This window comes from Talpa europaea (genome assembly GCF_964194135.1).
Source record: "Talpa europaea genome assembly, chromosome: 4".
NCBI classification, from domain to species: domain Eukaryota; kingdom Metazoa; phylum Chordata; class Mammalia; order Eulipotyphla; family Talpidae; genus Talpa; species Talpa europaea.
Window position 1 is genome coordinate 104,833,037 of NC_140070.1, and position 18,317 is coordinate 104,851,353.

At 43.3% G+C, this 18,317-nt stretch overlaps 1 protein-coding gene across 5 annotated transcripts in view; it reads left to right on the forward strand.

Annotated features, from left to right (window-relative positions):
- KALRN (kalirin RhoGEF kinase) overlaps positions 1-18,317 on the forward strand; it is a gene marked incomplete at both ends in the record, with an annotated part of 649,897 nt that overhangs the window by 630,174 nt on the left and 1,406 nt on the right. For all 5 annotated transcript variants that reach the window (XM_084231955.1, XM_084231944.1, XM_084231956.1 and 2 more), the window contains 8 exons: positions 685-712; positions 1,202-1,373; positions 2,980-3,101; positions 4,317-4,448; positions 5,918-6,082; positions 7,877-7,955; positions 14,513-14,713; positions 17,971-18,109. In XM_084231955.1, coding sequence (XP_084088081.1) covers positions 685-712; positions 1,202-1,373; positions 2,980-3,101; positions 4,317-4,448; positions 5,918-6,082; positions 7,877-7,955; positions 14,513-14,713; positions 17,971-18,109 — 1,038 coding nt within the window. The remainder of the gene's footprint in view (positions 1-684; positions 713-1,201; positions 1,374-2,979; positions 3,102-4,316; positions 4,449-5,917; positions 6,083-7,876; positions 7,956-14,512; positions 14,714-17,970; positions 18,110-18,317) is intronic.

Sequence of the window (18,317 nt, forward strand, 5' to 3'; positions counted from 1 at the left end):
AAGAGCTCTGGCAGTGCCTCTGCCAACCAGCCACTGGATGGGTCAATTAGACCACCTAGGTCTGTTTACTTACTGATGCAACAGAAAAGACTAGAACCATTAGGTCAATGTTCTTAAGCTCTCCTGTGGGGACTGAACAGACAGGCAGGGCTTTTTCTTTTTCCCTTCAACCAAACAAGCTCTGTGTTTAGCTGCTGCAAGAGAAGTTTCTCTCCTTGGGGAAGGAGGCACATGTGGAAGGCAACCACAGGGTTAGTAGCTAATGGTTAATGTCGATGACCTTCCAGTTTGATAGTTGTTGGCCAGGTCCTCTGTTTTTAAAAATGCACAGTGCTGGAAGCATCGGTGACATCGCATTGCTTGAGTGCATACTGAACAAGGGAGAATGGCTTTTGATGCCTGTGGTAAGGAGGAAAAGTAACTGAGGAAATGGAGGACAGAAAGCAGAGCCGCAGTCACAGTGAGCCTGTCAGGCTGGCCCCCAGAGAGAGTGTGAACAGCAGAGTAGACAGAGCAGCACCCGCCACCTGTGGTTACATGATAGTGTGTAGTGCTGTGCTCACAATGGTGAGAACAAGGCTCCAGGCCTAAATGATACCTTCTCTTTACTCAATAGGGTAGAAGTCCTGTTTTCTTTTAGTAGTTCAGGATTGAAACAATTTTCTGTTTCTTTGTGTTTTTCAGATCTTAAATCCAAATTTCATCCAAGAAGGTGAGTTAAAAGTGGTAGAATTACAAAAGTGGCAATTGACTAAATTAAGGCAAACCCAGCACGGTTGTGGGGTCTGTCAACAGCAGTGACGATTCTGTACTATGGACAAGGAAAGCTGTTGCTATAAACTGTTAGGGTGAGAAAGACCACAAATTGCAATATGTATAATGGGATCCAAGTTTTGTGCAAAAAAGGTGTGTTTATATAAAGCCTGAAGGACACGTGTATTAGATGTCAACAGTAGTACCTGTGGGTTATGACAGCTTGCAGCATTTTCTTCACTTTGCTTATCTGTATTTCCTGAGTTTTCTGCAATAAACATTTATTGCTTTTAAAATACTTTTTAAAGGGATACAGATGACAACACATAAGCTAAAAGTTATCTGAGTTGTAACACCACACAGGTAGGCGATGACAGCAGTGTTACAAATGATGGTTTTCTTTTCAATTTGCTCTGAATGATGCAAATCTATGTTGATTTGACCACAGTGGCCCCAGAATTCCTTGTGCCCTTAGTGGATGTGACCTGCTTGCTTGGGGACACAGTGACACTGCAATGCAAAGTGTGTGGGCGGCCGAAGCCCGCCATCACCTGGAAGGGTCCAGACCAGAACATCCTGGACACTGACAATAGCTCAGCCACATACACCATCTCCTCCTGGTAAGCTGATCCCCCCATACCTCAGTGCAGCACCCAGTGGCTAGTCAGGGAGGCAGCTCCAATTTTTGTTTATTCAGTCTTTCCAGGGAAGAGCTTCCCTGGGGCCTATTCTAGGGCACACACTTAGCCTTGATTAGGAGAGAGATTGTATCAGAAAGCATGGGTGACTTAGGACAGAGTGCTCACAGGACATAGTGCTGACAGGAAGCTTGCTGACAGGACAGCGTGCTCACAGGACAGTGTTCAGTGAACTTCAGATTCAGCCTCAGACCCTCACACTGCAATCCCCACTCAGCCTGACAAACATCTGGGTCACTACCAGCACCTATTTCACGCGCTGCCCAGGGACCTGCAAGAATGGCTTGTAAAGAGTGCACTCTAGACACACTACACAAATAGAGGGAGGCATGACCCTACCTCTCAGGTCAGGCAGGAACTATACTTTCAAAGAGCTTTGACAAGCCCTGCCTGAGACTCACCTGCTTGATGATCTTTCCTTAAGGATCCCCAGGAGAGTTGCTGTGTCAGGAAATAGCAAAGACTCCAACTTGCAGGGGAATGTGGCCCTCAGATTCAGACATTCTGGGCTTCTCTGTGCCCTGCAGGATCCTTTGAAACAGCCATACATTTAATTCCTCCATGAACCTGAGAACAGTGCTATTAGAAGGGAAAAAACTCGCTCCATAATGTACCCTCGAAAACAGAAAACTCAGTCACAAACGTACTTCACACAAAAAGGCTATTTAACAAAACTCTGTTGGCGGCCTCTCAACCATATGTTAATATTTACTCTACGAATTCTGAACTTCTTTGTGTATCACTGCTTACAGTGGGTGAGCTGTAACAAGCCCTACATGTTTAAGAAACATTTATGGAAGAAACACCCAGAATCAAGAAACTTTCGCCCATTAACTTAATCTGTGTTCATGGGAAATAGTGTTCTCAGCAGAGTCCCTGGCTAGGTCCTATAATATCTGTGCACCAGGGAGCTAAATGTGAGGCGCAGTGCTTGGTGAGGATGATGAGGGTCAGGAAGTGTCACAACTGGTGGGGAGGGAGCTGGACTTCTGCATTTAACCCTTTCAGCTACCTTCCCTTGTGACTCTTGGGAAAGCCATCTTTCCTGGGGGGATGTACTGCTTACTTAATTCACTAAATTATTTTGAGGGCCCCACATTTAGTATTTAAAATACTTAAAAGTATTCATTCTTTAGTCTTTCCATTTCCTCAGACCATTTATTACAGCTTGTGTGATGGAAAATAGTTTAATTGCTAGGTGGTGATACCAGTAATATTGTGAGCTTGTATAGGATTTTATGTATTTCAAACCACCTTCTAATTCTTACCTCACTGGCTCCTTTAGTATCCCTTTTATTTACAACAAACCTGAGTGATAGGCATGGCAAGAAGTTCCTTCCTCTGTAAGGAATTGAGGGTATAGAGAGGCAAGTTGGTCATTCCCCGGTGTGTAGGAAGGAACAGAACTGGACTTGTCCTTGGGCCTCAGGACTCAGCTGGCACCCTGTGTGCCATGGCTTTGGGATTTTACCCACAAGCCAGTTGTCTCACTACTGGAGTTTGAAGACCATCCTTTTGGTGTTCCTAGTGATTCTGGGGAAATCACCCTGAAGATCTGCAATCTGATGCCCCAAGACAGTGGAATTTATACCTGCATAGCAACAAATGACCACGGGACCACATCAACATCTGCCACAGTTAAAGTGCAAGGTAAGGTCTTCTTGTTAGTCAAATATTTTTGTAAAACTTTTAAAAACTGTGATAAAATTCACATAATGTAAAATTTACCATTTTAACTAATGAGCAATGTACAGTTCAAAAGTATTCAGGGACCTCCCTGGTGGTGCAGGGGTTAACACAGCACTATGAAGCCACTGCAGCATGAGTTCGATCCCCGGCCTGGGAACTACACATTGGCGCAGAAGACCTCTCCTGACTCACCCGCTGCTCCTCTCAGCAGTGTATTTCAGTCAGTCTACCTGTTCTGTTCCCCACTCTGTCTCTGGTGAATACTTTCACCCCCCACATCTCTGGCCTGCGCCCCAGCTCTTGTATGCAGAAATAAATAAATCTTTAAAAAATAAAAAAGGGGCCTCCCCTGGTGGCGCAGCGGTTGAACACTGGGCTGCGAAGCTGCCCGCAGCCTCTGCAGCACCAGTTCAATCCCTGGGCGCCGGCGAGGGTCCCACATGGTGCGACACACCTCTCCTGCTGCTCCCCTGCTGCCCTCAGCAATGTATTTCGTCAGTCTGCCTGTTCTGTTCCCCACTCTGGCTCTGGTGAATTCTCTCACCCTCCCATGCTTCTGACTGTACCCAGTGCTTGCATAAATAAATAAATCTTTTTTAAAAAATTAAAAAAAATAAAGTAAAAAGGTATTCGGTATATTCATATTCTTGTGCAAGAATCTCCAGGACACTTTTCATCTTGCAAAACTGAAACTCTGAACCCACTCAGTAACAAGCCCCCATTCCCACCTTCCCCACCCCAACCCAAGCCCCTAGCAACCCCGATCCTACCTTCTGTCTATGAATTTGTGTTAGTCAAATATTTTCAGTGGACATTACAAGGGTTCCCTGAGACCTGGGAAAGAAAAGTTCATTGTGAAAAATTCCAAAGTAAAGTTCTAAATCTTTGCCAAGAATTCTCTATGACACACCACGCTCCTCTGGCATTCTCCTACTTAATCTTCCCCCACTTTATCTCCAGTATTTAGCAGTGTTTAGCCCAAGGAAGAACTCTGGCCACTAGGTGTGACTCCCAGATCACCCTCACGCCTGGAGAAAGGTATGCCCATTGGTGAAGAAGATCAAGGCAAAAATCTGAAACACAAGTCAGGTTGTGCTTCCGAAGTGGCATTCAAGCTTCCCGTAAAATACCAAGTTCTGCAGAAATAGCACTTGACCCTAATCTCTGTCCCCCCAGGAGTTCCAGCAGCCCCTAACCGCCCCATTGCGCAGGAAAGAAGCTGCTCCTCTGTGATTCTCCGCTGGCTGCCCCCGTCCAGCACAGGAAACTGCACTATTTCTGGTTACACCGTGGAGTACAGAGAGGAAGGTGGGCTTCTCCCCGCAATTCTGTCTTCTCCTCCTTGCAAGAAATCCTTCAGAGTAATGAAACTATTTGCCTCTGTGCCTTTCATCAGCTGCTCCTTCTCATGTCTCCTGACATCCCCCCAAGGCCTCCATTCTGATCTGAAGTCACATGGAGCGGTGATTCCACCAGGCACTAGTGACATAGGCATGTGCAGCGCACCTTTACAGGTGCTCCCCTACTTTACAAGCTCAGTCATCAGCCACAGGGAGGACTGGCCCATTCTACAGGTGGGGAGGCTGAGACCTAAGGAAAGTTAAACAACAAAAGGCCGCAGTTAATAAATGGAAGGCTGGCAGTAGAACTCAGGATCTAGTTTGCTAATTTGTGATCTTTCCCCCAAAGTAATAACTAAATCAGATCAGGACTGTGCCCTACAGACTCCCCCCCCCCCAAAAAAAAATTAGAAATCTCAAAAAGATACACACCTACAGTAACTATCTAATGACTTCTGAATTATGGAACTGTAAGATTTGTTACATGTACCCATTAAGTGTGCACACATTTCTTTAACAGTTAGAAACTGAGCCAGAGACCCAGGTATCAAGGAGAATTAGGTAAAATAAGAGCTTCCAGGTAGTTCTAATTGTTAGCTACAACTCTGAACCATATGGTGGATTACACAACTGGCTTGATAACAATCAGTTTCATAACCAAAAGCACTTGTTTTACTCTATTTTCATTACTCTTATTATTTTAATTCTGTCTTGTATTAAACAGGCCTGTATAGTTGTACAGCTATTTATTTCTGCATCTGTCCTGAGTCATTCACTCTGTGTGTCCCTTCTCACCACAGAGGTATTCATGCTGAACTGGGAAGCGCCCTCCCCAAAGTTGATCTTTACCTTGGTGTTACTCATTTCCTAGTTCATTTAATTAATAATTCTCCTGAAAGAATTGTCTCATTTTTCCAGGCCTCAGTTTCTTTTTCTGTAAAGAGACTAATGTTCCCTACTGTTTGGGGTTTCTGCGAATATAGATGAGAAAGTTAAATGAGAGAATTATGAGAAGACAGCTTCCATATCAGTGTTTTACATTAACATATGTTAATTTCTGTTATTTCAATTTCCAAGTGTATATTTTCTCTTTTTGTCATTAACATAAATACATTCTTCTGACCTTATTAAAAATTTGCCACATGTTCCACTGCAAATTTTGTGTGCTCCTGACTTTAACCCTCACATGCACACATTTGAACGTGGACAAAACCTATAGGCCAACTGTCCCTGAATCCCTCATGATACATTCAACTATTTAGGAAACTGAAGCTGAGCCTGCCAAGGTTGACCACAGGCTTTCAGGGGTACACCCCCATGCAGACCCCAACTGTCCCTTGAATGCAATGTGTTATTTCTCTTTCTTTGTTTGCTGGAGGTCTTTGAAACAATGATCCCCTGTCATTTTCTCTTTCCTTCTTGGAAACTGTGCGCTAGGCTCCCAGGCCTGGCAGCAGTCTGTAGCTTCGACCTTGGACACTTATCTCGTCATTGAAGACCTCAGTCCTGGGAGCCCTTATCAGTTCAGGGTCAGTGCCAGTAACCCCTGGGGGATCAGCCTTCCCAGCGAGCCTTCAGAGTTTGTGCGGCTTCCAGAGTACGGTGAGTCCCAGCCATGCCCAGCCCCCAGGCAGGGGAGGCCAGGCAGCGGGCCAGCTGTCACATGCTCACTGGCCCTGGCTCTCGTGGGCATATGTTGGGCCCTCATGCAAGAAGGGCCCTAAATTTGCTTGGCAGCTTTAGTCAAGTAACTTCTCAGAACCCTGATGAAGAGTGTTTCCATAAAAAGTGACTTCAAGAGCCTTTGGTTGAACTTAGATCTGCCACCCAGCCTACCCCTGCAGGTTCCTGGCACCTGGTGTGTCTCTGGAACAGAAGCGGTGGCCAAAGTCAGGAGTCTCATGGATGCTATCTGCCCCTCTTCTGAGATGCAAACCCCAAGCCTCCTTTCTCCTGGGCACCCCTGCTAGGCACAAGTGTACCCCTCAACATTAGGGACAGCCCCACTCACCAATTTAAAATGGAATGGAGAAAGCAACGTGGCTGGAGGATTTCATTGCATGATGAACATTGTATCGTGTCCCCATCCCCAACCCTCCCAACATCTTTTTTTTAATGTGGGTACATATGTAGATATATTGAGAAGTTAGCTAACATATACCTATAACTGGCTACAAATGAGTATTTTACAAACACAGTTTGCATTTTGCCCATCTATTCACTATCTCACCAAACCACCTTGGTCCCAGGGACACTTTGAAAGAGAAAATCTGTTAAAAGAAATCTCTAATTAATGAGGATTTTAGCACTGGGTAGAATAGACTGTGTGTTGGGCAGGAGAAGAAGTCACTGTGCTGAAAAGGCAATAAATCTGTGTCTCAGGTTAAGGGAATCCGGATTTGGTGACTCAGTGCCCTCCAGGGTCTGGGCCACTGTCCTGCCTGCAGCTGAATCCAGAAATGCACCCCAGCCCCATCAGCTGTGCCCACCCAGCCCTGCAGTCCGCTTTGCTCCCACGGGTTTGTGACTCATTGGAAAACCTTGGCCCTGGGCCTGTGTTTCCTCGGAATCAATAAGCCAACGTGCTCAGCCTCAGCGGCCTGGGCTCTGGGAAGCCTGAGGTGACCGGTGGCCAGGGGAGCAGGGCTGAACTGCTGGCTTGGCCCCTCCCCGCCAAGTCACTAATTAAACCCTGCCCACGATGGCCACTGCCCACGTTTTGCTTCTTGTGAGCCTTAGTCTCCGGTGAACAACATAAATAGATACTGAGTACTATTTGTACTTGCATGAATGTGTGTGAGTGCAAATCATTGCCAGGGAATTAACACTTTCAAGGTAAGGCTACCAAAGATTCTGTCTACTCAGGCATGTACTTTGGGACAAGCTACATCATTCATTATGCCATTAAGCTCATTAAGCCCGAGACAGTGGAGATGAGAAAGAGCAGTATTTAAGCTGCACATTCCTTTCTTCTGTCTTTGGTTTTGAAAATCTGCCCTATCCTCTCTGCTGCATCTTCCCTACATTCTCACTGGCCTTCCCAGGCCTCCAAAGTACTTTTCCCTTAACATTTTTTAAGGGAGAAAATTTTTCCCTTTTAATTTTTTTTTTTACTAAGTTTCTATTTTAAAATATCTAGAAACTGTGTTTCTGATTGCCCTCAGTTTTCTCTTTGTTTACATAGATGGCACAGGGAGTCTGACCCTGTCATGTCAGTTTCCCCTTGGATGATATTTTTAAAAATAACATTTCAGAGGATCATGACATTTTCCCACTGAGTTGGCCCCATATTTAGTCACAGGAATTGCTTTGGGGCAATGTTTGAATTTTTCTGTTAAGCTTTTCTTTATATGATATTTCTCAATATAAAAATAATGGAGTCTCTCTCTTCCAAAGATGCTGCTGCTGATGGTGCCACCATTTCTTGGAAAGAAAATTTTGATTCAGCTTACACTGAGCTGAATGAAATTGGAAGGTAATGACACATTTTTTTACTCCTTGGCCCATGACTATTTAACAACATTATCTCAGAACAATGACATGTTCCTGATGTTTCTTTTATTAAGTGTGTTTTCTATATAGAAAGGAAAGAAAAGAGAAGGTTGGTATGTATTTTCTATTTTTCTCTATCTTCTTAAGTTTGATGTTTCATGCATTGATTCTTATTTTCTAACAAAAGAATGTAAGGCTCAGCCTTTTCTTCAAAGGACAATTTTAGCTACATCTCCTGAGTTCTGACATGTGGCATTTTCATTTTCATTCAGTTTTAAGTGTTTTTCCTTCAACTGTGATTTTTTTTTCTTAGGCCCAGTTATAATAGAAATATGTTCAAGGATCTCCAAATATATGAGATTTTTAAAAAATTATCTTTTTGTTACCAATTTCAAACTTAGCTGCATTATGGTTGGAGGACTTGGTCTATATGATGTTGATTCCTTGATTTTTATTGGGTAATACATGGATTTTTATGAGTAATACATGGTGAATTTTTATTAAAACAAATTCCATGTATCCTTGAGAAGAATGTATAACAACAATTTGTTGAGTACAAGTCTCTTGTATGTGTCCAAGCATATTGTGTATGAGTATTTCTAATCCAAATACTCTCTCTCTCTCTCTCTCTCACACACATACACACACACACACACACACACACACACTGCATTTTAGACAGAAAAGTGTGTGCTCAAAAATAAAAAGGATTAAAAACATGAATTTTAACAAAATGATGAATAAATCTATGAGTTATCCTATAAAATACTTGGTGGAAAGGAGCAAAAGGAGGTCATCCTGTGTGTACCATAGTCTGCAGGTGGTGTAAGTGAGGAAAGCGGGCAGATCTAACAAGTCACCCACTCACCCTGGCTGTGAGAATAAATTAGCTCCCGCTAACAATGGGTCATTAACGTCACCTCTGCCTGTGAGTGACCTCTCTCAATGAAACAGAAAACCTCCTACAAACACAACACCACATGTCTGTGGCTGGGGGTTGCTGGACAGAATTAAAGCCCCAAAAAGAGAAAAGAAATGGAAAAATAACAAGAAATCTTTAGCTCTTCTTTCCTATCTTCTTTATGTAGCCAGAGATTAAAAAAAAAAAAAAAAAAAGGCCAGTGGAAGTTTAGGTGATGATGATGATGCTGATGCTGGTGAGTGCCCACAGTGTACCAGATACTGTGCAAATATGGTACAAGTCATTTAAGCTAATCCTTACAAAACCATGAGGTAGTATTTGAGTAGATTTCCAGTAAAGGAAATAGACTCTGGGGGGTGGGAATAAGGAAATTTCTCCAGGTCTTACCACCAGAAAAATATAGAGCCAGGATTCAAACCCTGGCTGCCTGACTCTAAGGCTGTGATAGTTTTACTAGTTTATGTTGTTTCTCATCAGACCATTTTTTGTTGAATATAAGATCTATTAATTGAAGTAGTTTGGCCCATACTGTTGAAGTTGTGAAGCTAAATATCATCCCAGTAATCAAATCCCCACCTAGTTCTAAATGAAACTGGATCCGTCATCTAGATGCATCAATGAATTCCTTCCTAAGACCCGCATTTGCTGTTAATAGCCACAGGCTAAGGCATGTTTTACCCAGAAGAAATAGATGTTTTGATATTTCTCAAAAGAAAGAGAGAATTTTTGACACATTCAAGATAATGAGTATTTTTTAAATAATCTCATCTCCAACAAGCTGAAATGTTCCCTCTCTCCCAAGAACAGTCCTCATAGTCTCAGAAGATCCTTCTAAAATTGTGTATGTTAACAGAATATAAATGAATTATATAAATACTTACATGAGACAAATGAACAATAACTGCACCATAGCCATAGAAGGCTTTCTCCATCATACCCAGCCTAGAATTCTATTCCTATATGATTATCTTGTTAAAAATAGCTGCCAGTAGCGGTTGAGCGCTGGGTTGCGAAGCTGCCCGCGGCCTCTGCCGCGCCGGTTCGATCCCCGGCTGCTCCCCGGCCACCGGAGGAGGGTCCCACATGGCGCGCAGACCTCTTCTGCCGCCCGCTGCTCCCCTCAGCAGTGTACTTCGGTCTTTCTGCCTGTTCTGCTCCCTGCTCTGGCTCTGGTGAATTCTCTCACCCTCCCGCGCTTCTGACTGTACCCAGTGCATGTATAAACAAACAAACAAACAAACAAACAAATAAATAAATAAAACGTGCCTCTATTTAAAAAAAAAAAATAGCTGCCAGTAATTAAATATTATAAACACCATGGTGCAAAAAGAACTATCTTCCTTCCAAAAGCCTCTCATAGAAGCAAAGAGGACTTGAGCATGGCAACTTAAGCAAAAACAACAGCTTAAATATGTCAAAGAGTTATCCCAGGATACCTCAACAGGATCCCAAAAGGTAGCAGTGTCAGGCCTCTGGGTAAAGATGGCAGGTTGAATCCAGGCCTCTAATTTTACTCGCTCCTGGAACGTCACTAAATGGACAGTAAAGGAATTTTTTTGAAGCAAGCGCATAAGAATGAGGACATTGGAAGAAGAAACCACACCAATAAAACATTAAATAGAAGAACAGATGAAAGCATGACAAGTGACCTAGGAGATTGGGGAAAACTCAGCCCAAGTTAGTCATGGGGTCAGGGGAGACCCAATGAAACATTAACAGCAGACTTCCCCAAAGGCACAGACAGCATCAAGTACCTCTGGAAACAGGTGTAAAGAGAATTCTAAAATTAAAAAGACTGGCTGAGCTCTATGTGCAAAATTGTAGCTCCAGATCTCCCAGCCGCAGGCAGAAGTGTTATCTCCCCACCTAGGACAAGATGGGAGGTCTATTGTCTGTAAAGGATAAAACAGGTGACTCTGGTCCTTGCAATACTAGCACAGTTGAGGGAGGCCCAACCCACCCCCAAATGGGGGCATCCTGAGAATAAATACATGAGGATACTCAGGTACACACTTTCTTCTCCACCAGGCCTCCAAAAGTAGAGGGCCAGGGCTTCATTCTCTGGGCAGAAAGTAGGAGCTTCCTTTTATGGAGAATCTAAGGAAAGGCGAAGATACTATCTTAGTTATTTTCCTAACTAAACAGTACAGTCAGGTCACCCCGTGGTGAAGGTCAAGTTGACAGGCTCCACCCACGCTCTCAGAGCTTCCAAACAGTTTTTTAGTTTCCAACTTTTAAAAGGAGTCAGTTTCTCACAGAAAAGAAATAATTCCATAATGTGATAGAGATACTCTTGCTACAATATCAGTCATTATTTAATATGCAAATGTATCAAATCAAGATGTTTTATACCTTAAATTTATATAATGCTACATGTCAAATATATTTCAATGAAAAAATAAATAAGATAAAAGGAGCCATTTTCATGCCAGCCCAGATGGAGTAAGCCCTTTGTAGCCTTTATCTCCCACTAATTACAAATGGAATCCTTGGACAAAATGCAAAAGCAACTATCCGAGGATTCTGAAGTAACAGAGATGGGGGAGGGAAGTCAAAACATGAGGAAAGACAAGGAGAGTACAGTGGTGTGAGGTTTCTGGGTTGCTTTTAATTTTTTTTTCTTTTATTTCCTGGGTTTGACCCGGGAGTAGACCAAATCAGGGATCTGTGTGCAGGAAGCTAAAACATCTTCCTGACCAAAAAAGGGCACTTGTGGGAGTCAAGGAACGTGGAGGAAATATCAGTGAGGTATGAGCTAAGCAAAAGACCCCTAACTCTGTGCATGAAACAACACAAATTCTGGGTCATTTCCAAGCTGTACATATTTAGAAGATACCTAAAGAAGCACAGCAAGGCTTCTGAGAACTGATTTACAGTGTGAAAAAAATAATATTGAAAAGTCATATAATCAATAATAAAAAACAGTCCAATTAATAAATGGCAACAGATATAAACAGTTCACCAAAGAGGATATCCAGAAGGCTTAAAGCCATAAAAAAAAGTTCATCATCGCTTCTATTAAAACTACAAGAAGATACCACCTCAGTCTTCTGAGAAGGATACACATTAAAGAGACCCGCAACAACAAGAGCTGGAAAGGATGCAGAGTGAAAAGGACCCTATTACACTGTTGGTGGGAATGTGAACTGGTACAAACATTATGGAAAACAATCTGAATTTACCTTAAAAAACTAAAAATGGAAATACTGTCCAACCCAGCAATCCACTCTTGGGCATCTATCCAGAGAATATGAAACCACCAACACAAGTCCCACATGTTCCACAATGTTCATTGTAGTTTTATTTTTGTTAGCTAGCACATGGAAGCAGCCTAAATGTCCATCCATGGACCACTGGATCAAGACAACGTTGTATACCCACACAATGGACTATTATGTAACCATAATAAAGGATAAAATACAGCCATTTTCAACAAAATGGAGGGAATTTGAGAGAACTATGTGCAGCAAAGTCAGTCAGAATGATAAAAAATACTAAACACTTACAATAACAGACAATTAGATGCTATAAAACACTTTCAAAAACCAATGGACATTGGGGCCTTCCTGGTGGCGCAGCGGTTTAGCGCTGGGTTGCGAAGCTGCCCGCAGTCTCTGCAGCACCGGTTCGATCCCCGGCTGCTCCCCGGCCACTGGAGGAGGGTCCCACATGGCGCGCAGACCTCTCCTGCCGCCTGCTGCTCCCCTCAGCAGTGTACTTCGGTCCTTCTGCCTGCTCTGCTCCCTGCTCTGGCTCTGGTGGATTCTCTCACCCTCCCGCGCTTCTGACTGTACCCAGTGCTTGTATAAATAAATAAAAATAAATCTTTTATTAAAAAAAAATCAATGGACATCAATTAACAGCCTGAGGGCTCTGAGGTTAACAGGGAGGGGGTAAGGAAAGGGACAGAGACATAGAGGGGTGGGTGTTGGAGAAACAATGTATTCACTTAAGAGAAAAATAGTTATAAATGTGTTGCATTGGGCAACTAAACAGTGGACAAAGATGTGGGAGACTCGGTGGCGCAGCAGTTGAGCACTGCGTTGTGAAGCTGCCCGCAGCCTCTGCAGCGACGGTTCGATCCCCCGCTGCTCCCCGGCCACCGGAGGAGGGTCCCACATGGCGCGCAGACCTCTCCTGCCGCCCGCTGCTCCCCTCAGCAGTGTGCTTCGGTCCTTCTGCCTGCTCTGCTGCCCTCTCTGGCTCTGGTGAATTCTCTCACCCTCCCATGCTTCTGACTGTACCCAGTGCTTGTATAAATAAATAAATGAATCTTAAAAAAAAAGAAAAGAAAAAAAATGTGGGAGGCGTGGAGCAGGCCACAAAATGCAGGATGCTGCTTGAGAGCAAAATCCTGGCCGTTTTTATTGCTAGAACAATCATACAGCATCAGCTATGTGCATTAGAAGGACAAGGAGAAAAGGATGGTGAAACTCAGGAATGTCATCTAGGGCTTGGGGGGACATGAGTCTGCGGACCATGTTATCAGCCTGATGACCAAGTTGTGATCGAAACTGGACCCCAGACCCCTGGCCATGGTCCTAATCTTATCAACAAGGCATTCCACTCATCAGCTTCTGGGGCCCCTTGTCATACATCAGTCCTCGGCCCCCTGGGCGCGACCGTCATACCTCGTGATGCACACCCTTCCCGGAATGAGCAACCTTTCTGCTCTTGATTGATTTGAAAGGCACCTTGTAAGGTTTGGCTCATATGACTGATTGACTGGGCGGTTGTGACCTTGTATAGGAAGGCAGCCCTGCAGGTAACCATAATGGTGGCTGAACAGGCTGCTTAAGTCTAGCAGACCCACATGAATGAATTTTTCAGACCTAGAATTATACCCTCCCTTTTCTCGGCTCCCACTGCTGGCCATTCTGCCTTTGACTTCACTTTCTTCTCCCTTCCACAAGCCACGGCTGAGTGGGAGACCCCTTCTCTCTATTCAGGTGTGGTAAATTTTGTTAGCGGTAAAAATGCCATGGCAGTTGTGTATTTTTAAATGTTAGAGATGCAAGATGAAATATTTGTGAGCGAAATAACATGAAATCTGCTTAAATACTCTAGAGAAAGAAAAGAATGGAAGAGGGGGGTGTTGGGAAAGGAATAAATGAGATAAGGTTAGCAAAAGATTGTAGTCTTAGGAGCTGCATAGAGGATTGATTAGATCTATTATGATTATTCTCTCTACCTCTGTGTAATTTAGAAATTTTCCATGTGAGAAAGATAATCAATGTAAAATAAAAATTAAAAGTCACCTTTTTAAAAATGTTTTTGAAATTAGGATTCTTCCTTCTTTAATATGGTTGCTATTGTTAAATTTTACAGAAATATACTCTGCTTAGAAAAAAAACTGAAACTGTGTTTAATGTCAAAGATGACAGGGAAATGAAATGGACTTAAAATGATATTGGTTAGCTTTTTGCTTCTTAAAGAGCTGTAAGATGCTCAAGAAGGAAATATGGCTTTTCTAAATATTATAATAAAATACAGGAAAGCAGGGTTCCTAATGAAATGTTCTTGACTGGCAACTTCAGATAAAACTTTCATCCTTGAGAGAAATGAACCTAGTCGCTTGCTGTATCTTGGTAAAACGCTTTCTCCCTATTGTTTTCCAGAGGCCGCTTCTCCATCGTAAAGAAGTGCATTCACAAAGCCACCCGCAAAGATGTCGCTGTGAAATTCGTTAGCAAAAAAATGAAGAAAAAAGAGCAGGCTGCCCACGAGGCTGCCCTACTTCAGCACCTGCAGCACCCCCAATACATCACTCTCCATGACACCTACGAATCGCCCACATCTTACATCCTGATTTTGGAGCTGTAAGTACAGGTGCCATCTCTCTATGGTGATCCCCAGTTATTTGAGTTATTTGTTACCCACAATTAATGGAAGAGGCAATTACGTTTTATAGTGTTATATGAAACATGAAGTTTCCCCTCCATTTTACATAAATACTTTTCCCATTTTATTGATTAGAGAATAAGGACTTTATCGAGGATAGGAACACATCGAGGATAAAGTCCTTAAAACTAGGAAATGGAGAAACTGGGACTTGAACCCACCTCTCTCTCACTCTGATTTTCCTTTTCCTTCTATTGGATTGGACAGGAGTCCAGGAAGGTCATTGACAATGAACTTATTGACAGGGGTGAAACTGAGTGAAAGACAGAGGTTGGCACATCCATCCGCTGCATAGCATCACCAATCTGCCACCCCAAAAGTCCCTTCTAGGCTGAAGCCTTACCTTCATTCCACTCATTCCATATTTTTCTAGGGACTCAGACAGTCATATACTTGGGACTATATACTTGTCCCAAGAATACAGGGGTAAAGTCACATTCTCCCCCCCAACTAAGACCCCAAGCTAAAAATAGAGGTTATGCTCTAAGATTTACTTAGAGATCTGACAGAGGCTAAAGAGAACAGTCTTTTCAGAAGTACTGAGCCCTCATGGAAATGCTATCTGACTGGTGCTGGTGAGGCCCTGCACCTGGAGAGAAGACAGACATTGGAACCAAAACCCAATGAAGCGATGGCTCCATGTGGACCCATGGACACCTCATGCCTTTTGTCTGTTATTTTTGTCTTACTCCTGTGTGCTTGTCAAAGTGTGTGCATATGTAGAGCTTTGAAGGAATGACATATCATGAAGTTACTTATGATGGAAAAAAGAAACCCAATGCAAACATCTCTGGTTAGACTTTCAAAGTGGTGGAAAAGAAATAGAGGGTAACAAAACCAGCAGTTAGTATTTGTAATTCTTCTGCAGGACTAAATTTGGTACAGTTGTGCAGTAGCTGATAGACGGTCATTTTTAGACTTAGTGAACATAATTACAGACAACTTTCTGAGCATAACCTGTTTGTTGGGGTCTTTCTAACTCAAAAGGCATATCCTGTTAACAGTGACCTAGCTTTGTCTATGAGTGATGTTATGCATGAGTTCCAATAAAAGGTGCTGTTACTTGCATTCCAAGATGGTAAAACAGACTCAGAATCTTTGCTCTTTCAGACTTGCCTGCTACCGTTCTGAGGGAAGGTATTAATTTCCAGGCTGCCATAGTGCAATGGGAAGAAAGCATTCTTGGAAAGAAGAATCTGGCTTTGGTCCCAGCTCTGTCATTTGAAACAGTATAAATTAGTTTTCTGGGATTTTGGGCCTTCGTCTGTGAAGCTTGAAAAAATTATTCCCATTTCTCAGGGATGTTACACGGGTTAGATTAGATAAATATTGGATTGAACTAGTTTATTGTGAACTCAGCATGTGCTAGACCTGAGTAAGGGTGAGAAGAACAAAGATGAAAACATGTAATTCTTGCCCTTGAGGAGATATTAGTTTAATGAGGATGATAAGTGAGTGATTTCAATATAGCATGGTAAGTGCTAAGGGAAAATGCCTATTTTGGAGAGAGCAGCTTTGACAACATAGAAAGTTGCTGCATTTGGACTTGAGGTTCACTAAAGATTTGTGGAGAAGCCGTGCCCAAGATAAACCGTGTGACTCCAGATTGCGTCATGTGATGGGTCTCCCCTTTGGTGACCCACAGAATCACTATTAGAGCTTTTCTCTACAGACAAATGAGGCCCTGATCCCCTAGTTTAGGTTGGATCCTGGGCTTATGGGTAATCAAAACTATCTAAGGGTGAGCTTGGTGGCTGAGACTCTTGGGTCTTGGAGAGGTGCTACTGTTAATTTCTCCCTATTTGTTCCAAGAAGTTCAGGGTGGGGTTCATCTAAGACCCCATTCTCTTCTCTACTCTATGCTCACCCTAGAGTAAGAAGGACGGAAAAGAAGTCTTTCTTTACTCTGGTCATGAAAAACAGAAGATACAGTGGAACGGAGCAAGCTAGAGAAGAGAATGGAAACTTGGCGATGAGAGTTTCAGCTATACTTGAGTTTTCTGACAGGTTCCAACTCCTCTGCCTGAGCATTACCTGGGGGATTCCTTTAATAAATAACCCATTGCACATTAGAGAATGTGCCTGACGTCTGGTCACCCCTTGCTGAAGAGGGCACAGAGTAACTAAAAGAAGTTGCCAGTTATGAGCTTTTACTATTGCAACCAAATTATGCTGAAGTGCTTCCTTATCATACTTGAGACTTGCACAATCCTCATAATGTTGCTGCTGTTAGTCCCTCCTCAAAGAGGAAAAAACTGAAACACCAAGAGTTTGTCTTGTCCTAACCACCTCTCCCCCTCACCACCATCTCACCCTCCTGCCTGTAAATGGCAGAACCAGGATTCAAAACCACAACCCGGCTCCTTGTACCATGTACTTACTTAGTGAGTCTTTAAGGCAAAGACTTAAAAAGAGGGTTATGAATGTTGAGGACATACTTTGCTTTCTATTTTTCCCCAACTAAAAGCTGACAAATGAAAACAGCTTCTAAAACATCCCTAGGCTTTCTTGCAGCCACTGGGTCTAAGTTAATCAAAACATTGCTGCTCTCTCTTTCTGATTGAAGACTTTCTCAGTTTTTTGTTTTTTTTTTTTAAGATTTATTTATTTTTACAAGCACTGGGTACAGTCAGAAGCGTGGGAGGGTGAGAGAATTTACCAGAGCCAGAGCTGGGAACAGAACAGGCAGAACGACGAAATACACTGCTGAGGGGAGCAGCGGGCGCGGCAGGAGAAGTCTGTCGCGCCATGTGGGACCCTCTCTGGTGGCCGGGGATCGAACGGCACTGCAGAGGCTGCAGGCAGCTTCGCAGCCCAGCGCTCAACTGCTGCGCCACCAGGGGAGGCTCAAGACTTTCTCAGTTTTGCAATTTAACTTCTTACAGGGTCCCAGAACTTTTCCCTTGTGAGTAATTTCACCAGTTAACAAAATAGCATGTGTCTTATAAGATTATACAATTTTCTCTGAGAAGTGTAGCACATTGTAAATTTATTTATTTCAGTCATGAGCATCATACTAAACTTGAACTCTAATTCTGACATGCCTGTGTCATGACACTGATCTTTAGCAATAATAGAGATGAGGAGAGAGCACAGAGATCTTACAGATTTACACATCGTTTTTTTCTGTTCCCTCACAAAAATATCTCCTTTTCCTTTTCCTTCCCACCTTCAGGATGGATGATGGCCGGCTCTTAGACTATCTTATGAACCACGATGAGCTGATGGAAGAGAAAGTAGCCTTCTACATTCGAGATGTCATGGAAGCGCTGCAGTACCTGCACAACTGCAGGGTCGCACACCTGGACATAAAGGTAACAAGGAGGGCCACCCCGGCGGCCTAGGGGTTAAGTCTCAGCACTCTCACCACTACAGCCTGAGTTGAATCCCTGGCCAAGGGGCTGACCCACATAGCACAGCAGACCTTTCCTGTCTCGCCCACTGCTCTCCTTAGCAGTGTATTTCAGTAGATCCACCTGTACTGCCCCCCTCTCTGTTTCTGGTGAATCCTCTCGCCCCCTG